This window comes from Arachis duranensis, chromosome 1 (genome assembly GCF_000817695.3).
Source record: "Arachis duranensis cultivar V14167 chromosome 1, aradu.V14167.gnm2.J7QH, whole genome shotgun sequence".
NCBI classification, from domain to species: domain Eukaryota; kingdom Viridiplantae; phylum Streptophyta; class Magnoliopsida; order Fabales; family Fabaceae; genus Arachis; species Arachis duranensis.
In genome coordinates, this window is record NC_029772.3 from 4,308,455 (window position 1) to 4,332,429 (window position 23,975).

The 23,975-nt window shown below is 31.3% G+C and overlaps 3 protein-coding genes across 3 annotated transcripts in view; 2 read left to right on the forward strand and 1 right to left on the reverse strand.

Annotated features, from left to right (window-relative positions):
- Positions 1–15,481, forward strand: part of LOC110272363 (enhancer of mRNA-decapping protein 4) — a 28,201-nt gene extending 12,720 nt beyond the window's left edge. The window contains exon 13 of the mRNA XM_016076313.3: positions 15,359–15,481. The gene's annotated coding sequence lies outside the window, so the exon portion shown is untranslated. The remainder of the gene's footprint in view (positions 1–15,358) is intronic.
- On the forward strand, positions 5,945–15,359 carry LOC107458017 (enhancer of mRNA-decapping protein 4). Its single transcript, XM_021135219.2, has 12 exons — positions 5,945–6,253; positions 8,955–9,004; positions 9,082–9,238; positions 9,350–9,568; positions 9,817–9,945; positions 10,181–11,725; positions 12,068–12,427; positions 12,517–12,636; positions 12,758–12,928; positions 14,158–14,316; positions 14,410–14,535; positions 14,953–15,359. Exons 1-12 carry the CDS (start codon positions 5,945–5,947, stop codon positions 15,280–15,282), a joined length of 3,675 nt encoding a protein of 1,224 aa, XP_020990878.1. The 3' UTR covers positions 15,283–15,359.
- A 2,167-nt stretch (positions 15,482–17,648) lies between the features above and the next one.
- Positions 17,649–18,270, reverse strand: LOC107458220 (chaperone protein dnaJ 11, chloroplastic). Its single transcript, XM_016076448.3, has one exon. It carries the CDS (start codon positions 18,153–18,155, stop codon positions 17,697–17,699), a length of 459 nt encoding a protein of 152 aa, XP_015931934.1. The 5' UTR covers positions 18,156–18,270; the 3' UTR covers positions 17,649–17,696.
- Between the last annotated feature and the right edge of the window lie 5,705 nt (positions 18,271–23,975).

Genomic DNA, 23,975 nt, shown 5'->3' on the forward strand with positions numbered 1-23,975 from the left:
TTACGTTGAATATGAAAACAAATAGTAAAACTAATTTTTATCTAAAAAATAATTACAAAACAAATAATTAATGGTATATACCATTTAAATAATGTCATTAAAAAAATTTAATATATCATTTCACAATATAATTTTAAAAATATAAATATGCATGTAATAAATTTTTTATTTGTATTTATTATTAAAAGTCAGACTAAATTACAAATAAAAAAATACAATACTCAAAGTATTAAATTATATAAATCAAGACTAATTTTTTTATTCTCATCTCTTTTAAAATTTATAATAAATAATAAAATAATTTATTTTTAGCCAAAAATTCACTAAATCATATATTTTTCTCTTTAAAAATTATTTCATTCTCTTTTATTTATATCAACCATACAAAAGAGATTTGGAGAATTTAGAATATGAGTTGTGTTCTTTGCTATACTTTTTTTTATTTGTGCCACTTTATTGTCTTATGCCAAAAAATAAAAACTATTTGTATTTTATAGTTAATTGATTGGATAAATAATAGTGATAGCATCATAATTTTGATAAATAAAACAAAAAATATAACTATGCATGTAATAATTTTTTATTTGTATTTATTATTAAAATAAGACTACATAGCAAATCAAAAAGTGAGTATTGACAGAGTACTAAAATATATAAACTAAGATTAATTTTTTTTATATTCATCCCATCTAAAACTCATGAATGATAAAATAATTTTTTTTAGTAAAAAATAATGAATATTTTTCACTAAAAATAGCAAATCAAATAAAAAAAATTCACTGTTTTTTAATAAAAATAAATTATTTTATCATTCATGAGTTTTAGAAGGAATGAAGATAAAAAAATTAGTCTTAGTTTATATATTTTAGTACTCTGTGAATACTCCCTCTTTGATTTGCTATTTAGTCTCATTTTAACAATAAATACAAATAAAAAATTATTACTTGCATATTTATATTTTTTATTTTATTCATCAAAATCATGATGCTATCACTATTATTTATTCAATCAATCAACTATAAAATACAAATAGTTTTTATTTTTTGGGATAAGACAACAATGTTGCACAAATAAAGAAAATTCATTTAGCTAGAACTTCAAATGTCAGTGGCAAAGAACACAACTCATGTTCCATACTCTCCGAATCTCTTTTGTATGGTTGATATAAATAAAAGAGAATAAAATAATTTATAAAGAGAAAAATATATGATTTAGTGAACTTTTGGCTAAAAATAAATTATTTTATTATTTATAAATTTTAAAAGAGATGAGAATAAAAAAAATTAGTCTTGATTTATATAATTTAATACTTTGAGTATTGCATTTTTTTATTTGTAATTTAGTCTGACTTTTAATAATAAATACAAATAAAAAATTTATTACATGCATATTTATATTTTTTAAATTATATTGTGAAATGATAAATTAAATTTTTTTATTTATGATATTATTTAAATAGTATGTACCATCAATTATTTGTTTTGTAATTATTTTTTAGATAAAGATTAGTTTTACTATTTGTTTTCATATTCAACGTAAACCGCTGCATCTAGCGGTTTACACACGTGTCCTAATGCACATAAACCACTACTAGTAATAGCGGTTTATGACCAATCATAATCATGCAAAAATCGTGGCAGGAAACAGCGGTCTCCATGCTGCCACACTAGTAGCGGTTTCCATAAATATGTAAAACAATGTATTTGCGTCTTCGTTTTAGAAACAATGCATTTGTGTAATTTTGAAGGTGAAACAATTTATTTAGGTGAATTGCCCTTTTTATTTCATATTTAAAAAATTATTATTTTTCTCATTATTAAATGTGAAATAAAAATGTTTTATAACTAGAAGAAAAAATTATCTATTTTGTACCTTAAAGACATATACTTTATGTTAATATTGCAAACTGAAATTTTTTTTATTAAAAATACAAAAAATTTAAGTTTCAAATCTGTTTATTTAAAAAAAAAATTCTAAATCTATGACAACAAGATTTTAAAAATTTTGGCTCTTAAACTTTATTTCTATGAGACTTATTAGTCTTTCTGTCAATATATAGAATAAGTCTATATATAGCATGTTAAATCCTTGATTTATTCGATAAGAGTCAATTAGGATTGACAATTTTTTTTTATTGAAAGTCTCATTATCTTTTAGGGATAATTGTTAGTTTTTTTTTGTTATCTTTTTTAAATACATAAATTAAATTTATTGTTATAAAACTAAAAAATATTAGTAATTTTTAAATTATTTTTACTTATAAAATTTAAATGGATAATATATTAACGATTAACTAGTCTCATAAGCATGTTCTGTTGAAAAATCATTAATAGAAAATTCATCAATCTCGCAAAGTTAATTATCAGGGATCGAAATGAATATTTTTTTCTTGAAAGCTTCATAATCCTTCAAAAAAATTATCAGGGATCGAAATAGGTATTCACCCTTTATTTTATATATATTAAATAAAAAAATTTTAAAATTTTTTATTAATAATAAATTTATAATGACCAATAGAAAAAACTAGTCATCATATATCTACATATATATATGTTTTAAATAATTTTTTCATAATAAAATTAGTGTTAACTTTTTGTTATAGAATAATCAAAATGTTCAAAACTATTAAAAATTAACCAGTATACTATAATTTTTTTAGTTCTATTCTATTTTAGTAATGAATGTGAATTTAATTTGAAAATATTATTACCATTGCATCCATTTGCTATCTTTGTTTGTTGACATCTCTTTTCACTGTCAAATTTAATATTTTAATTTAAGATTATTTGATTCTCATTTTTATTAAAGCTAAAAAACCACTATACTTAGTCTATAAAGTTCAACAGTAAAAGGTTTGAGCAGTACTTAATATATACCATTCCAAATCTAAATTTCAGTATCATCTATTGATGTTCGTAAAAAGATTACATAATATTATTATAACAAGTAATATAATTAATATATTAAAATAATTTCATCCTTATTATTCCATTTCACAATAATTGTTTATTTTTTAATCTAGTTTTACTTATTATTTTAAAATATATCTATACACACCATTGGTATCTAAGATGGCATTCTTGGTTATTGGTAAAACATAACATTTATAATTAATTATGTGAATTTTGTAATAGTCAACTTATCATAGACCCTTTTATTTTGTTTCTCCAAATGTAGAATTCATTTATTATCGGACATTAATTTTGAAATACAATAGAGAATCACTAAGGACCAACAACAATATATAATAATGAAATTCCCAAACAAAACTAGTGAAAAAAATAAATAAAGAGAAGATTCTTTTAAAAAACTAAAAATAAGAATACCGTAGCTTGATTCATGATTTATTAATTTACAATAGTTTAAAGTGACTGATAGTTACAATGGAAGTGTCATTGACTCATTGTACAGAAAAGGTGGCACATCATTTCAATAATTCTTTAAAAAATTAAATCTTACACTTCTGGTAGTTGCAAATAGTGCAGCTCCTCAAATCCGTATATAATTGTAGGAAAAGTAATAATTGCATGAGCAACTCACAAATAATCAACGGTTTAATATATTTGAGTTTGATACCCACCCCCAAAATGGATAAGGAGTTTGAAATTAAATAATGATTTGATTGGTAAATAAAATAACGACTTATAAGAAAGCTAATAAAAAATAAAAGAAAAGTGCTGTAGCCTGTAGGCATCGCTGGCATGTGCACCGCAACATTAAAGCTTTGGTTAATTATACTTAATTAAATAGGAAAAATTTTAAGTGGTTGTTGATTTGAATTATAAAAAATATATATAATATATATTAATTTAAATTAAGAATTAAAATAATTGAAATATCGATATTTTTAATATACTTAAAATTTTTTCAATTAAATATATTGGATAAGATAAAGTTACATACTAATTCATAGGATTGAATATGATAATTTTAATTTGATTCGCATTCAACTAATCAGATTAAATTTATAGATATTATTCGATTTATATTTATCCTTAACTTTAGAAAGTTGTTAAATGCAAACTTTAAATTAAAAATAATAATAAGGTTAGTCATATTTCTTTATGAGTGTTGAATATTATCCATCTTTATCTTTATAATTAAGGATACCTAACATTTAAGTAAATTCCTAAATTTCAATCCAATCATAATATTAAATTATTTATTGTTTTTGTATGACTCTTGAGTTATCCAGATTCCAAAGTGTATTGGAAGTTAGTAGAGCATTAGTGAGTATTATTTTATTTTTTATTCTAAATTTTGTATGAAGAAAAAAATAAGGTAAATAAGATTTGTTATTTTTTGTTCTATCTTATATTCGATTTATCATTAAACAAAATATAAAAATATTATTTTTTGTATCTTTTTTCTTGTGTCATTTTTTCAGTATTTTGTCTTATTCTATTTTCAAAATCAAACATAATTTTAAAGTCTTTTAGATATTAATTATCATTTCTTTAATTTGTATATGCTGGTACAAAAAAATAGATTTTTTCGGTTATCAGTGGTTTCGACCATAAAAATAGTGTTTCAACTACAAAAGTAAAGATAGGTAAGTCAAAGTCGAAGAAGGATGGTACAAATAGTGTCGGAGTCAAAAAGGTAGTTATTTCTTTTCTTTGATCATCAAGACTTGCTGTTGAACCTTCAAGTTGAGTGAAGGACATGAATAAAAAATTTGAGGAACAAGTTGAAGAAACGTGGGACTTTGACCAAAGAAGACGTGAATGTCAAAACTTAAGGGTCAAGATTCTTTATGGTCAAATAAAACAATGTTATGGCTGAGAAAAAAAAGAAAACCGTAGACAAACATGCTCCATAGCAAGTCTATTTTTGTGATTTATAAATAGTAGAAATTCAGACTTCAATCAAGAACATTAGATAATTACATAATCTCATCAAATTCCCAATCTCTGTGACATAACGGATGAACATAGAGTGCAAGTAGTATATGTGAGTATTAGAAGTCGATTTTTTATTTGTTTTCTTTAGTTTATTTGGTTCAGTTTCATTTAACTTTGAATTTTGTTATTACTTTGTTTGTGCTTTTATGATTGTCTTTTCCTATTTTATTATTTATTTCTTTGTCGTTTATTACTAGCAATTTCGACATAAATTATCTTAACACTAATTAAGTAATTTTCAGGTTGAACTTACTCTTTTTCAGAAAAATCATATCTACTTTTCAATACTTAAAATTTTGATATAAACTTATTTCGATACCACATGTCAAAGTCGACCAAAAAACGAATGAAATAATATATATTTAAGAAACCATGGTAATTTAGTTAATAATACACTTCTAATCATTCAGTAATTGAAAATACTACCTCCATTTCTTGTAATTTATTTCCCTCTAGCTAGTTCTTATTTTCATCTTTTTTTCAAGGAGGATGACAACCTTGTTAGAAAATTATTTTAATTTTTTAATTTGTTTATGAACAATACATATATTAATATTAATTATAATCGTAAATAATATTATTTTAAATTAAATAATTTATATAATAGTGATCTTATTTATTGTTATAAATGCTAAATTGAATAAATCATTATTGTTTTTTATTTGGAACTAAGTGAGAATAAAACCATATATTATCTTTTGGTTTTTAGATAATTATGTTTTGAATTTTAGATATATTATCTTTTAAATTTTAGATACTATTTTATTTTGACTTTAAGGTTTAACGAGTGACATGCTCAAATATAAATAGTGTTTTTTGTGTCTAATATACTAAAGTTATCTTTGTTGTTATTTTTCCATTAAAAAAATTACAATTCAGGTGCTTAGATAAGAAGAATTTGGTTGAGGGAGATCGAAAAAACCATATGACTGAGACAATTTCTCAGTCTAATCCTCCTCACCAACCACGACCAACAACGCAACTGCCACCGCAACTGCCTCAACAATCTTGCCGCTGTGGCTTCCGCCCCTATCTCCTCGATGGGGATGTTATCTGCCGCGAACGCTGCGGCAGCTGCGCTGAATCGCGTGGCGAGCAGTAAGGTGCCGAGAGGGAGGCGCCTGACGGGGGACCATGTTGTGTATGACGTGGACGTGAGGCTTACCAAGGAGGTGCAGCCGCAGCTTGAGGTGGCGCCGATAACGAAATATGGTTCGGATCCTAACTTGGTTCTTGGAAGGCAAATAGCTGTTAACAAGTCTTACATTTGCTATGGGTTGAAGCAAGGGAACATTAGAGTGCTTAATATTCACACAGCTGTTAGGTCCCTTCTCAAAGGCCACAATCAGGTTCGTTTCCTCTTTTGGTTACTCTTGTGCTTGTAATGCGTTTGTTTTTACGTATATTTAAGAATGTAACATCATGTTGAGAAATAAGAGTAAGAAAGGTGGAGGAGAATCTTGAATTAAGGTGAATTTTAGAAATGTGTTGGGTTGTTTATGAGATAGTGAAGTGAAAGAATTCTGTTGTTGATTTGGTATGTAAGAAAATTTAGTTATTTTTTAATGCAAAACATAAGTTAGTTCCATGTTATCTCACAAATGACAGGTATGGTTCTTTTTGTTTTCTCTTTTGATGCTTGACTGGTTTTCCAATGAAAGATTATAAAATAAAGCAAAAGTAAGCCATTTTGAACCTGGAATCGTTCCATAGGCAACCAGGACATGGTTGTATCTTATATGGTTGATTATTGCTAGTTAATGAGGTGAAATAGGCAAATGTTGATTTGATCTATCATGCACTTTTGCAAAAAACTAGCTTATGATTGTTTGATACAATACAGTTTAATAATGTCTGAGTTTGGGTTATCTATTGAACTCAATGTTGGAAGTTGCTAGGCGAGTTGTAAATGTTTGATAGTTAATGGGTTTTTTCATAAATGTATCATAATTTATTAAATATGAACATTATTTGCATGATTGACTCATGACTCACCTTCGAAATGGTACCATTGGAAAGAGATTGGCACTAGAATCTAAGGGTCATATGGGATGGAGAGGATTAGACGCCTAATATATATTTGTTATAAGGAAAGTTTTATAATGGTATTGGTTTTGGTGACTAAAGATAGCATAACTTTGACTAATAAGTCAAATATTAATACATGACAAAAAAAAAATCTAAAATCAAAATGATTCTCTTTTTTATCATTTTTTATAATTATTTTTATGAAAATAATTTCTTCATAATTATAAAAAATAATTTTAAAAAAATAACACCAAACAAGTCTGGTGGTGGTGGTGATGGGGGCAATCTTGTTGGTCATTGTTGTTGAAGAGGAGAAGGTTGGTCATTGTTGTTGAAGATAGTGGTTAGGATCAACCAAAGGATGATGCTACTTTTGGATCCATTATTACATTAATTGGAATAAGGGTGCATTTGATTTTATTAGTTATTAGTTTATATTCAAAGTTTGATTTTTCTTTCTTTGAGGTTGTTTCTTACTTACAAAGGTGGTGTATATGTGAAAAGAAACTTGAAAGTTCATAATAGTTTGAATTCCACAAAAAAATATAATTAAAAAATTATTTTAATATTTTTAAATTATTTTTATAATTATAAAAAATTATTTTAATAAAAATAATTATAAAAAATTATAAGAGAAAAAATTGTTTTGATTTTAAATTTAATTTTTTTATCATGTATCAATATTTTATTTATTGATCAAATTTATGTCATCCTTAATCACCAAAACCAATGCCACCGTAAAACTACCTTATTATAAAGTTTATGATCTTTATAGAGTACTATCCCTCTCGGACATGCTGAGAGATTAGAATGGTATGCTTTATATAAATCTTTTGGATTATTTTTGTCTTGCTCTTCTGTAGAGGAACTCTTATTCTTTTTTTTTGTATTATCCTTCCCCTCGTCTTAATGAAATTCTCCTCTTATTAAAAAAAATTGAGGATTTATGTCTTAAGTAAGCGTTTATTTTTAGAGATAAGATAGAATATGACATTTAAAGATAATAGAATAGAAACATTAAAAATTATTTTTTATGTATTGTATTTAAATATAATGTATAAGATAATAATGTAATATTTAGTATTATGTTTGGATATATATGAACAAGACTAAAATATTATATAAAATGACTAAAATAGTCATGTGATTTCAAAATTTCTGGTACAAATTAATTTAATAAAGAATGAGAGTATGTAGGAGTAGAAACAATAGAAACTTAAAAAAAATGTTTGAAAGGGCCAAAAATTTTAATAAAAAATTATATAACAGTATTTATATTAAAATAAAATTTATAATTATAATTATTTTATTTTTAAATTTATTATTAATATGTAGAAATATATACGATTAATATTAACAAAAAAATAAATATTAATAAAAAATTTCATTTTGGATAATAAGCTAAATTAATTTTAAATACAAAATCAGTTTTAAAAAAATTAGTTTTTGCACATAAAATTTTATTTTTATTTAGAAAACCAATTTTTTGATCTATAAACTGATTTTTCTTTTCAAAAAATTAATTTTTCTTTAAATTATATAAAATCAATTACAACTTATAAATTATATTTTAGCATTTTAAAGATCAATTTTATTTTTATAATATTTATCTTTCAAAAGTCTTAAGACTAATTATTTTTGTTATTATTTTTATTACAAATCAGATAATACAATACAAGGTTAAAATGATATTGAAGTAAGAACGATAAGAAAAAAAAGAAATTATCCAGTTCAATAAATTTTTTTCCAAAAAGAAAAGAGTACTGAAAAAAGAAAAAGAAGAAGAACGTAGAGATAGATAAATAACATGAAGAAGAAATTATTTAAAAAAACGCAAATTAAAAAAAATAAAAAGAGATAATAGTAAAATAATAAAAAAATATATATAGACAAAAAAATCATATTTGCCGCCTCTTGACTTGCAACTTGTATTGTAGTGTGCTATACATGTGTATTAGGTTGATGCCCTTAAAATGATGATAGTCCATCTTTCACTTATTTGTTTCTTCTTTTTCTAATCAGAGGGTCACAGACTTGGCTTTCTTTGCTGAAGATGTTCATCTCCTGGCTAGGTAGTTTCTGTTACCTGAAATAATTAAATGACCTAGTTTTCTTGTCAATGGTTTATGTTAACATGCTTTTCCTACAGTGTTGGAACAGATGGCCGTGTCTTTGTGTGGAAGATCTCTGAAGGTCCTGATGATGAAGATAAGCCTCAAATTACTGCCAATATTGTTATCGCTATCCAAATGGTGGGAGAGGAGAAAGTTGAAAATCCTCGAATCTGCTGGCACTGCCACAAACAAGTAAATGCTCCATATCCTGCTTCATAGTTCTCTTCCACGAAGCTTGAAGAAGTGATGATTGAACCTTATTCCTTCCATTCCTGTCATATTAATTCATGCATTTTCTTATAGGAAATTTTGATAATTGGTATGGGAAGACATGTTCTAAGAATTGACACCACAAAAGTTGGAAATGGTGAGGCCTTTGTGACAGAGGACACTCTGAGGTGTCCTCTTGACAAGCTCATAGATGGTGTTCAGCTGGTGGGAACACATGATGGAGAGGTGACTGATTTGTCAATGTGCCAATGGATGAGAAATCGTCTGGTATCTGCATCACATGATGGCACGGTTTGTATTTTCTTGCCTTAAGTAACTACTATGTGTTGTTTCTTTCAGTTCTATTTCTTTCTCTTTGTGATTTTCTAATTTTTTATATTTGTTTGAGGAACATTTTATACGTAATGAGATACTTTTGCATAGATGACTAAACAATTGAGTGCACCATCCTCATTATTCCTATGTCCTACCAGTTTATATTTTTGTTTAGTTTGTAGTATGTCTTAGTTTTATTTTTTGGCAATTGTCAAATACTACAGATAAAGATCTGGGAAGATCGCAAGACACAGCCACTTGCGGTGATGAGACCACATGATGGGCATCCTGTTTTTTCTGCTACATTTTTCACTGCTCCCCACCGACCTGATCATATTGTTCTTATAACTGGTGTAAGTTCTTTCATCAAGTTTTTTAACATGTTGATTAGGTATTGCTGATTTTGCTATGTCCAGAAGTATGCGATATGCAATTTTTTTGAAAAATATATAGTTTCAATCAGGGTAACCTTCATATTATTTTGTCTAAAAGCATATAAAGTTTACTTACATTGTGGTTGTGATTTTTGTTATACATTTCTAATCTACTTATATTTATATTATGTGGTTTTATTTGAACTGTTTGTAGGGACCTCAAAATCGGGAAGTTAAGCTTTGGGTCTCAGCAAGTGAAGAAGGTTGGCTACTTCCAAGTGATGCTGAATCATGGAAATGCACGCAGACATTGGAGTTGAGGAGTTCAGCTCAACCATCTGTTAAGGACTCATTCTTTAATCAAGTTGCAGCATTGTCTCATGCAGGTCTGCTTTTACTTGCAAATGCTCAGAGGAATGCTATATATGCTGTACACTTAGAATATGGTTCTAATCCTGAATCAACACGCATGGATTATATAGCTGAGTTTACTGTGACCATGCCCATTCTGAGTTTTACTGGGACAAGTGATATATTACCTCATGGTGAACATATTGTTCAGGTTTATTGTGTTCAAACACAGGCCATTCAGCAGTATGCTTTGGATTTAGCCCAATGCCTGCCACCACCATTTGAAAATGTGGGACTAGAGAAGCCAGATTCCTCTGTTTCCCGAGATGCTGATGGATTCAGTACTGTGGACTCATCTGGTGTTAGAGCATCTGAAATGTCGTCAGCCAGTTCTGCTCCCAAAACAATGTCACAAGGTGGTAGCACTGAGAGTGCACTTGCTGGAAGATACCCTTTAAGCTCTGGCTATATTGAGGGACCTACTTCGGCTCCATCCAGTAGTGATGCTAATATTGTTTGTGTTCCATCTCCGCCTCTTCCTTTGAGCCCAAGGTTGTCTAGGAAACTGTCTGATTTCAGGAGTTCACAATCTAATTTGGGTGACCATGTTGGGGACCAATCCATTAATGATTATTCAGTTGACAGACAAATGCCTACTATTCATAGGAACTTGTCTGATGCACCACTGATGAATAATGATTTGAAGAATGATGAGAAAGTCAAACAGGATGATATTTCGAGCGTACTTAATCCCTCTGTTATGTTTAAGCAACCAACTCACCTGGTTACTCCTTCTGAAATCATTAAGGCCAGTTCTCCCCCTGAGACAAATATAATTGATAGAAATAGTGAAGGAGATACAAAGATCCCAGATGTGGTTGATTTGGGTAATGCTGAAGTAGAAGTGAAGGTGGTCGGTGAGGCTACACCTGATCAGAGCGATGAGTATAATCATCAGGGATCACAACAAAACCTACTTTCTGATGTTAAAGAAAAATACTTTTGCTCTCAGGCTTCAGATCTTGGTATTGAGATGACGCGAGAATGCTGTGCAATATCAGGGGGAACTTATATTACAGGGGAACCAGGGCAAGTTGATCTCAGTTTAGGGGAATCACTTTCCCAAACTTCTAATGCTGGTGAGGATGGACTGCAAGACTCGACAAAAGATGTGCACGAAAAGATTTCTAACTCATCTGCATCCATGACAGTACCACCTTCACCTGCACCTAACACAAAAGGGAAGAGACAGAAGGGCAAAAATTCTCAAGCATCTGGTCCATCTTCCCCATCTCCAAGTGCATGCAATTCAGTTGATTTGTCAAATGAAGTAGGTGGAAGTTCAAACCTCCCATCTGCTGAAAATGCATTTCATCAAATTCTAGCAATGCAAGAATCAATTAATCAGGTATCGTTCAGGAGTTTTGTGCTGGTCACATGAATAACTAATACTGTATTATATTCAATGTATTAATATGTGGAGGTTGTAATGCATTTTGTATATTTTTAGGAAAAAGCCTCATGATGCCAAGATTTTGTAGTACATGTTCATTGAAAAGTGACCATCAATTAAAGCTTATATTTCCATATATTAGGAGCTTAAGGGCATGTAGGATGTATATGTTTGTACACCTATTGAATTTTAACCAAGTCAATATAGGATAAGCCAAGAAATTGTATTTTACAGGATTGTACTTGGTATGTTTTGGTAGTTTTACTTGCTGAAGATTTTTTTCTCCTTGCTTGGCAGTTATTGACTATGCAAAAAGAGATGCAGAAGCAAATGACAATGATGGTTACAGTTCCAGTTACAAAAGAAGGTAGAAGGCTTGAGGCAGCCCTGGGGAGAACTATGGAAAAAGCTGTCAAGGCCAATATGGATGTTTTGTGGGCTCGAATTCAAGAGGAGAATGCAAAAAATGAAAAGTTGTTACGAGATCGTATTCAGCATGTTACAGGTTTGATTAGTAACTTTATGAATAAGGATCTACCAGCAATATTGGAGATAATACTAAAGAAGGAAATAGCTTCAGTGGGTCCAGCTGCAGTCCATGCAATGACCCCCACTATTGAGAAAATAATATCTTCAGCCATTGTAGAGTCTTTCCAGGTTAGTGAATTGTTTATATATATATATCTTGGGTGTTAGATTGAACTCAATGAAGTTGTATTGTGGATCTAATAGACACTTTTTACCAGAGAGGAGTAGGTGATAAGGCAGTAAATCAACTTGATAAATCAGTCAATGCAAAACTTGAAGCCACTGTTGCCAGGCAAATTCAAGCACAGTTTCAGACGACTGGAAAACAAGTGCTTCAGGTGCCTCACTTGCTTTCACTTGAACTATGTTGTATATTCATTCAATCTGGGTCAATCTGGCATTTTTCTTTGTAAAAAAAATTTCATCATGTTCACCATTGTAAAATAATTTCTTCTGTAGGATTCACTCAAATCCAGTTTTGAAATATCAGTGGTTCCCGCATTTGAGAAATCATGCAAAGCAATGTTTGACCAAGTTGATTCTACATTTCAAAAGGGCATGGTTGAACATTCAACTGCAGTGCAACAACGCCTTGAATCTGGGCACACTTCACTGGCAATGACTCTAAGGGTAAGTGTACTCATTGATATTCTCTTGTTCCTTTGGTCTTCTGTAGCAACATTCTCGTTTGCATTTGGACGAAATTGTGTTGCCACTCTCTTAAAAGGAAAAAGTTCAGGGTCAGCAGTATTCAAGAAAGTTATTGATATAGAGTTGAAGAATCTAGGATCAGTGAGAATAATGGTATGAGAAAACAGAGTTAACTTGGATCACTAAGCATTTTGATATTTTTAAAATAGAGAGCATGTTTGTTCAAAGAGATCTAGGGTTGACCTTCTTTGCATAAATGCATTCTGTCTATACCTGTGATTTTCCGAAAAAGTTAAATTACTTTTAAGTGGAATTGTATCGGCTCCTGTTTGGATGTGTCATGCTTAGGAGAGGATCTGAATCCACTTCCTAAAATGCTTTCTAATTTTATGAGCTTAAGTTTTCAAATGGCTATTTATTCTAAAATTTTGGCTGTGGACGATTTCAATGGTTGTATTATGATAGTATAGTATGATATAAACCTTAGGACAACCCTACAACAAAAGCTAGCCATTGTTCACGTTGCATATAAACCCACATTGGAATCCCATACATCTGATGTGAGTGGTGTTTGCCCTTTGGTTTGGATTAGGTATGGAGTAAAATAAGAACCAACCCAATCAATTAGGGAAGTGAATGCAAATATAGGCAGTGATGGAGATTTCGCTGGTAAATCGTGAGGTTGAATGGTGCAAAACACGGGGTATTCAAACAAAATGGGTTTGTGTGATATATTTGGTTAATGATTATCATTTTTATACCCTATACCCAACCCGATGAGTAAGAGGCTTAAAAGTCTTCAACCCAAATAGACCACTTGTAACTGTTCCAAACTGAAATTGTGTACGGTTCAGGTAGATGAGTTTTCCTGTAGCAATTAACATCTACCTTGCAATTGGATCCTAACATACTAGTTAAAGTTCTCTGTGTGGACCTCGCACTTGCTGTCCGCTATTTTGGTCATACCATCAAACCTACTGCAGGAAGCATGTAAACTTTTGTATTTTTCTCGATTGTAATTCTGTATGCTTTTATGTTATGTCAATGTAGATAATATATTTACCAGAGATAAAAATCTTTGTTGCTTAATTCATACTGGTAGTGAGTTCAAAAGAAAATTTACAGATATGCCATATTTTACTCTTAGTTTAGCTTTGCCCACTCTCTTTGTTTCCCAGTGTTGATGTTCCCTGTTATGCAATTTGCAGGAATCCATTAATTCAGCTTCATCAGTTACTCAAACTTTGAGTAGAGAAGTGCTAGAGGGCCAGAGAAAGCTAATGGCATATGCAACTGCAGGAGCTAACTCTGGCACACTAAATCCTTTGCCCATTCAGCTGAACAATGGACCTCTGCTTCGTGAAAAGGTGGGGTAAAAGTCCTATTAACTCGCAGGACGATTGGCTTTCATATTTGAGTTTGCATTGTAATCATTTCTTACAATTTGTGTTGTATATAAGGTTGAAGTGCCTCTCGATCCCAAACAAGAGCTAGCAAGGTTGATAACTGAACGGAAGTTTGAGGAAGCTTTCACCGGGGCTCTAAAAAGAAGTGATGTGTCGATTGTATCTTGGTTATGTTCTCAGGTATGCCAAAAACATTTCTATAAATCTTAATAAGTATAACTAAAAAAGTGGTACTTCAGCTGGTGCAATGTTGAAATGGATTTCCTATATGGTATGCCAGAGACTATGCTTACTTTATGAACCCGACTATTGATCTTTGTGATTGATACCATGGTATGAATTAGAAAGGGGCATATTATCTTAGTTGACTAGTTGTCATCAAAATCATTAGAGTCACCTTAAACCTTTAATTCTACACTGATGCTCAATCTAACATTGGAATTGGTCGTTTGTTACATGTCAAGAATATCTTGTCACGAAGTTGTTTTATGGGACCTTATTTTCTAAATTTTTAGCCTTAAACTAAAGTTCCTTTCTGTTGACGTCGGGGATTAAAATATTGAGCATTAACAGTACCACACCATTTCTGCGAAGCAGGTTGATTTACATGGACTTTTGTCAATGGTTCCTCTTCCTTTGACCCAAGGAGTAGTGCTTTCACTTCTGCAGCAACTGGCATGTGATATTAACAATGATACCTCACGAAAGATTGCATGGATGATGGATGTGGCTGCTGCCATTAATCCCTCAGACCCCATGATTGCGATGCATGTGCGACCCATATTTGAGCAAGTTTATCAGATGCTGAATCATCAACGTAGCTTGCCTACAATGACTGGACCTGATCTTTCAAGCATCCGTCTTTTATTGCATGTCATCCACTCTATGCTCATGACATTTTCCTCATTTCTGGAAGTGTGCAATTAGCCTTTTTGAACTTTCAGATATTATAGCAATTTTGTACAAAGCTCAGTGAGTTTCATTAAAGGATCCATATTGGTAGGTAGTTGACTGTGAATCAAGGTAGTGTTGAAGAGGTGATTCTTCTATCAAAATTTCTGCAGCAACGAAATTTTTTTTGGGCTCAAAATATTCTGGTTATTTTTTGTCCTCCCAACATTAGTTATAGAGGAGTGTATATACTATATGTACTGTACCTTTTGTTATTAACTTCATAATGATCTGACAGACAAGGGTAGTTTTAATCCTCCTTTTAGGATTTGTTTTGAATGCATCCATGAATAATTAATTACATTAAAGACGCGAGTTTCTTCCTTTATAAAAGAATTCTGATATTTTTTGCTATTAGATAGAGAAGCAGCATCATTATTATATATATAATACAAGCACCTTGTTGAGCATAGTGTCTCCATCAAGTTGCCTATTTAGATATAGATATATATTTTATGATACAAAAATTAAAAAAATTAACTATAATCTAATGGTTAACGCCTTAAGAGTTGTGTAAGTTTTACAGTTCGAAAGCACCAAGTTCATTATCCAAATATCCATAATGGCCATTTCGAAATTATTAGTATAGCAGATATATGTATAAATGATAAATCTATAACAGTCATAGTTATATAAAAATTGACTAAGAAAACGAAAGCAAAATGATGGTTACAAAGTTCAATCTTCATTATGTATATACAGGTAAAAAAAATGGCAATGCATCTTCCGTCTTATATATTGTATTTCAAAAGATTTACTCCTTTTATGAGGCCAAAATCGGGTATGAACCAGCACCTGTGATGTGTATTCCGTTATCATTAAAAGGTTAACCCTCCATGTAGAAAGCAGTGAGATTTCTCAATTAGGGGGTTCATTAGTTTCATTGTAAGTGCCTTTTCCAATGTAAAAATGTTTAAATTTTGGAGAGCCCGGAGATATAGGATTTTAAACAGTAGATTAAAATGTTATTTTTTACAAGTGTACGTTTTACCTTGTAGTTCACGCAAAAACTGAAATGTTCTATCAAGGTTTAGGGATATATCCTAAGCTTCTAACAGCTCTTATTTGTAACGAAAAAAAAAAAAAGAGGCCATATTTTGTTTGAATTTTTATCTAAACATAAAAACATACACCATTCAAGCCCTAAATTTATTTAGGAAAGCAATCAAGGTATATTGTTTATATTAACTGTAATTATACCGCCACCAATTTTTGTCAATATAAGTGTTTAAAAGTTCAAATGTAGGTCTTAAACTCTTGCATCTATTATGAATGATTAAATGAGAATTGGCGATATACACTTTAGAGGGGACCTATTAAAATCAAGTCGAAGATAAAAAAGAAAAAATTTAGGAAATCAACTCTATATCAATTTAAGCAGTCAACTTTTTGAAAATTCATGATTTTAAAATTTTAAAAACTAGTTTTATGTTCAAAAAATATAAAAATTTAAAAAATTAGTTTTATGCTAAAAAAAACAAACATTTTAAAATTGAGCATCCTCTCATGTTTTTTATAGCATAAAACTAGCTTTTTAAATTTTAAAATCAGATCCTTTAAAAAATTGGTTAATTGCATAAAGAATTAGTTCCTAGATTTTCTCTAACGAGAATAAACTTATTATTATGATTTACCCCCGGTTTCATTGGGTATAGTTTTTTGTTTTTAAGTTATCAAAACTATTTCATACATCATATAACTAAAAATCTCATGTTTCTTGAGAAGTTTTCAGCAGCTGATTAAAATAAATAAACATAAAATCCATCAACAAAGGTATCAATGCAGTAGCGGGAGCAGTGGAGGCTCACTCAACTCCCCCCAAAAAGAAAGATGAATTAGAATCATATAGTGGGGAGTGAAAAAAGCCCAATAAATAATTCATTATTTTAATTTTTTAATCTCGTGTAAAATTTCCATTTCTTTTTTTGGGTGACTGTAAAACTTCTTTTTGTGCTTCAGATTCGTTGTACCATTTTGTTGGTTTATGCAAAACAGCAGCAGATATGACGCACAGGGGAAGAAAAAAGAAGCAAGGCAAAATTGGCAAAACAATATTTATATTCCATTTTTTCTTTTTAACTTTTTACAACGTTAGCTACATCCATTACCACCACCGTCACTGTCTCAAAGCAACGAACACCTTCTCTTTGTCCTTAAGAAATCCACTACTTCTCTTTCGTTCATAGCAGAAGTAAAGCCAAGTTTTTCACCTTACCTAATCTCTTTTTTTTTTCCTTTTTATTTTTTTAACTCTATCTACCAGCATTGGTCCGTTTCCCATCTTCGGGTCGAGTAATGATCGGAATTCCGTTTCACGCTCAATGGCTCCGGAAACCGAACTGTTACCTAATATCTTTTTTTTTTCCTTTTTTTTATTTTTTTAACTCTATCTACCAGCATTGGTCCGTTTCCCATCTTCGGGTCGAGTAATGATCGGAATTCCGTTTCACGCTCAATGGCTCCGGAAACCTCCGCCGCCGGGAGGACAGAGACAGATCGTACATAGCTCTCGCTGAAGAATCCGATAGCGTCTCGTATGCGTTCCGTATCACGATGAAGTCGCCGTCGTCCGTGCCGGAACCGCCGTCAGAATCCGGCAACCGCCTCACGGCCGCAACGTCGGGGTGGTAGAGCTTCGCCAGGCTCCGGAAGGCAGACTTGATCTCCGTCAGCGACGCATCCTGCTCGACTCGCAAAACCTCGTAGAGGCTAGCCGATGTGGCCGGCACCGGAGAAGCGACGGCGTGGATCGGACTACGGCGGCGGAATCTTTTGTTGGAAGCTCGGTTGTTGCAAGAGAAGGAGAATTTGACAGCGGGACCGGTGGATAGGCTGAGTATTGCCGGCATCGGAGTGTTAGATCGGAGAAATGTTGAGGTTTGTGATTTTCCGGCGAGGGGTAAAATGGGAAAAATGAAAATATTGGGACTGTATGTCTGTATGAGAGTGTGTTGGCTATTTGCAAATGTACGATGAGCGAAGAAAAATTATAGGGGTTTATGTTTATATAGTAGTCAAAGGAGTAGGGGTAAAAGTGTCATTTTTGTATGCCACGGAGGATGAGATAGGTCGCTGCGTGGGGTGAAAAAGAGAGTGACAATAAACTGACCATGGTAACGTGGCGTTATGCAAGCGCCCATTGTAGGGAAGGCTTCTAGAAGGGATTTGGAGACCTTCCCTGTATCACTCAATGTAATAAAGTGGTTGCGGCCCATATTAGTTCCTGGTTGCTGCGAAGATCTTTTTATTTGATATTTAGAAAATTATTATTTTTCTCATTATTAAAATGTTAAATAAAAATGTTTTATAAATAGAAGAAAAATTTATCTAAAATTTTTTTATTAAAAATATAAAATATTTAAATTTTAAATATATTTATTTTAGAAAAAAAATCTTAAATGGTTTATGACAATTATCTCGAAAGACAACAAGACCCTAAACATTTCGGCCCTTAATCTTTATTTCTGTGAGATTTATTAGTTTTTCTGTTAATATTTTCTCTGTGAATTAATAGAATAAGTTTATATATAGCATGTTAAACCATTGATTTATCCGTTATGAATAAACTAGGATTGACAATTTTTTTTGTTAAAAGTTTCGTTATCTTCTAGTGATAATTGTTAGTTTTTTTTTGTTATCTTTTTTAAATATATAGATTAAATTTACTGTTATAAAATTAAAAAATATTAGTAATTTTTAAATAATTTTTACTTATAAAATTTAAATGGAGGATATATTAGCGATTAACGAGTCACATAAGCATGTTCTGGAGAGAGATCATTGACGGAGAAATTTATCAATCTCGCGAAGTTAATTATCAAGGATCGAAATGGATATTTTTTTTTTTGAAAGCTTCATAATCCTTCAAATAAATTATCAGAGATTGAGATGGGTATTCACCTTTTATTTTATATCTATTAAATAAAAAAATTTAAAATGTTTTACTAATAATAAATTTATAATGACCCATAAAAAAAACTAGTCATATATTTACATATATTTATATTACATATGTTTTAAATAATTTTTTTATAATAAAATTTGTGTTAACTTTTTGTTATAGAATAATCAAAATGTTCAAAACTATTAAAAATTAAGGGATAAGTACGATTTTAGTCCCTAACGTTGAGGGTCAGAATCGAAATCGTCCCTCTTGAATTTTTTATTTAGAATCATCCTTAACTTTTTTTTTCATATTAAAATCGTTGCCGTTGGGAATCGCGAGGGAGAGAGGAGACGCGCCGCTGACCTTGCTGCTGCACCTTGCCACCTCATAGTCTCGCCTGCCTCGCCGCCTCGCCCGCCTCGTTAAGTCTAAATGTCTCTAATTAAAAACATTACTTTTCTCGTATTCTTTTATTAGTATTTCATGAAACTAAACATCTTTGCTTGACAATGTCAATTTGAAATTATCAAATGATATCAACTTTACTCAAAACAATTAACTACCTTTTTTTCTAAAACAAAGAGTTCAACACAATACAGTGGAGCAATCAAACAAGAAACAAAATAACAACTTAAAAGTAACACAACAGCCATTAAGAAATCCTCCTGTCATCTCTGGCATAGCCATCAACAACTAGAAAGGTCCACACCTCTCCACTCGTTATGGTTCATGACAGTCATGTGAGTAATTTCTTCAACACCTTTGTTTTTATTCTGAAATATCCTTCTATTCCTTTTTAACCAGATATTCCAAATGTTCGCACAGAAGCATCTCAATCTTTACTCTCTATCCTCCCTGCTCCTCGGCTCCTCTATCCAACACAGAAAATGTTCTTTCATCGTGCCTGAAATAGACCATTGTTGGCCAAACATTGATATTCAAACACTCCACACCTGCCAAGTAAACTCAGAGCATAGAAACAAGTGTTGCACATGTTCCACATCTCTATTACATAAAACACAGGCATTATCTAGCTGGTTAACGATCCCAAACCGGCTTAACCGTTTCTTTGTATTCACCCTACCTATCAGGACAAACCAAGCAAACAGTTAACTATTTGGAAAAATTACTCTAAAGAACTGTTAGGAAGACTTAATTATTAAAAAGGACCTTTAATACCAAAATTATTAAAAAGCACCAAATCTTTTTATAATATTTAAGAAGAAGAACTAAATCTTTTTATAAGAAGATAAATATATTTTTAACTATTTTTTATTTATTTTGTATAATCTTTAATATATGCTATTTGATTTACAATGTTATATAGATATTTATAAATATTCACTGGGGATTAATTAGTTAATTAATTTAAAAAGAATTACTCTAAAAAACTGTTGGGAAAATTTAATTATTAAAATATTGATTCTTAACTATTTTTTATTTATTTTTATAATTTTTATATTAAAAAAATCTCAAATTGCATTATTAAAAGAAAACAAAAGAACAAAAATATCTCAATTACAAAACTTAGAAACAAAATAAGAGAAATTACAACAAGAGGATAGGGATAGAAAGAAGAACCAAAGTGTAGCAATCATCAATTGAAGGTAGAAGTAGAAGGAGACTTGAATTAAACCTAGAACTATGAGATCCTAATCTAACCCTAATTCCTAATCCTAATTCTAGAGAGAAGAGAGAGCTTCTCTCTTTAACTCTAACTACTTCTAAAACTAAACTATGACTAATGATCAAAAGTATGAAAAGTATATTGATTCCCCTTCAATCCTTGGCTTAAATAGCATCAGAAATGAGTTGGATTGGGCCCACAAGGCTTCTAAAATCGCTGGCCACGTGTTGCATTAAGTGGGTCATGTGCCACCATCGGCGCGTCCACGTACCGTGCGCGTGCGCGCCCCTATGCGTGATGCAACTATGGCAAATCTTATATCGTTTCGAAGCCCCGGATGTTAGCGTTCTAACCCAACTGGAACGGCATCATTTGGACCTCTGTAGCTCAAGTTATGGTCAATTAAGTGCGAAGAGGTCAGGCTTGACAGCTTTTTGGTTCCATCATTTATTCATGAGTTCTCCAACTTTACATGCTTTTTCTTCATTCCCTTGATCCAATCTTTGCCTCCTAAATCTGAAATCACTTAACAAACATATCAAGGCATCTAATAGGATCAAGGTGAATTAAATTTATCTATTTTGAGTCATAAAAAGCATGTTTTCACTCTTAAGCACAATTAAAGGAGAATATACAAAACCATGCTATTTCATTGCATAAATGTGGATAAAAGGTTATAAAATCTCCTAAATCAAGCATAAGATAAGCCCTACAAATAGGGGTTTATCAGTGATGCTGTGATTAGAAACATTGCGCTTCTATTCAAGTGGTGGTGGCGTTTTTCGAAAGAATAATGTCTATTCTGGAAAAAAGTGGTATGTTCTTGTTATGATTTGAATCCCAGTGTGAGGTTATCAGCTCAAACATTACCTACTAGAGGGGGTCCACGGAAAGATATCTGCCAGCTGCAGTTCAAAGATAATACGGTCAAAGATAAGATGATTGCGGAGTTGTCTATGGAGGTGGGTGACGGAAGGAGGACTCGTTTCTGGGAAGATGTCTGGCTACAAAGTAGTCTGTTAAAGTTGAGCCTTAAGTAGTCCGTTAAAGTTGAGTTTTCTGAGGCTTTTCTCTATTTCAAACCAAAAAGGATCTGTCATAGGGGATTGTGGGTTGGGATGGGTTAGAGTGGATTTAGAATTTTCAGTGGAGGCGAGATTTATACCAATGGGAGTTGGAATTAGTGGATCTTTTGCATGAGACTTTAAGGCTTATAAAACTAACACATGATAAGCAAGACAGAATTTTTTGGAAGTTTGACAAGGAAGGTATATTTTCAACTAACTCTTTTGTGCAGGTAGTATAGTCAGAATCTCTCTCGGAGGATATAACCAGCTACAGTTTCACAAGAACACTATGGAAAGGTTTGGTGCCGCCACAAGTGGAGTTATTTATTTGGTTTATTCTGATAGGAAGAGTAAATACTAAAGAAAGACTACATAGATTGGAAATTATTAGTCAAGGTGATAACATGTGCGTCCTGTGTAACAAAGAAGTTGAACATATTCACCATTTATTCTTGGGTTGTGAGTTTACTTGGCAGGTGTGGTGTCAATGGCTAACTGAATTTAGGAGATCGTGGACTGTTCTTGGCTCACTAAAAGAACACTTTGAGAGTTGGACAGGTATTGCTAACAGGAAGGTAGAGCACAATAAGTGGCTCATTTGCTTTTTTTTGGTTATTTAGAATGTTTGGCTGGAGAAAAACAGATGAATTTTTAATAACAAGGAGGGAAGTGCAGAGGTGGTATTTTAGAATTTTTTTAAACAGTTTTAGAGAATGGAGTAGTTTAGATCATTTCTGTTGTTGATGGTAATGGCGGAGGTGACATTAAGGAGATTTTTGTTTTTATTTTCTTGTTCTTGTTGGATTGTTGGCTTGTTTGTCGCTCCACTTTATTGTGTTTGAGCTCTCTTATTAAAAAAAACGTTAACAGTGTTGAAATCACTATCAGACGTTAGTAACGTGGCAATAAAAGAGTTCTATGTGGCAACTATGTGTGTGAGTCATTTTTAAAACATTTTTTAAATATGTTTTAATTTTTGTTTAAAAATTTATATTAAAAAAATGAAATGGCTAAAAGCCCAACTCTAAAATTTACTTCTTCATTTTCATCTTCATCTTCATCTTCTTCACTCCAAGAAACCCTAACGAATGGCTTCCTAAGGCTCTGTATCATCAGAAAAAAGTAGTCGGTGACGACAAACGCTTACATGCAACTGTGGTGAACCCCCTGTACTGAGATGGTCAAAGATTCTAGAAAATTCTGGCCGGAAATTTTGGGGTTGTGTATACTTTGATGTAAGTTTGAGTGCTTTTTATTTGGGTTAAGTACTTTTTTTGTTCTTAACGTATTGGGTGAAAATCAAAATCGTCCCCGACCTTTTTTTGTTATTAAAATTATCCTCAACGTAACAAAACATTATAAAATCATCCTTTTGTACATAAACAATATTTTTTAGACAGTTTTGCCCTTAAACAAAAATTGAAAAACCCTCCCTACCCTCATCACTAACCTCTGCGTCATCATCACCATTGCTAATAAAAAATTCAACAACAGCAACAATCACAAGTCTAATCGTCACACCTCTACTGCTTTGGCCCTTTTTTCTTTTATTGCAACAAAATAATTACAAATCTAATCTTAACTCTGCCCAAAATCAACAACAACAGAGACACAAAAAAATGCAATAAAAATGATACAGAAGAAAGAATGAAGAACAAATTAAAATCTAAAAAATCAAGTAAAAGGAAGAAAAAATAGAACAGAAATTTGACTAAAATTCAAGAAATAACAAAATACAAAGCTACTGCAACAACAACAAACCATAAAACACACTGTTTTTTCTGTATTTTGTACCAAGACAAATAAAAAACACAATATTTTCCTGGGAGAGTAATGAAACCCTTGCCCAACGACGACAGAGCTGTTAAAACTCTAACGATGGCGGCGCAGTAGATCATAGTGTGACGGGAGAGGAACCAGAGAACAAGCCCCGCGACAGCGAAGAGAAAGCCCGCGAAGCATATATTGAAGGAAAGGGGTGGGGGTAATGGGTGGTGGGGGTAATGGGTGCCACTGTGCCAGGTTGGGCGTTTAAAATGCCCCTTATGAATGGTCTTGGAGAGGAAAATTGGATGTTTGGGCACCAGTA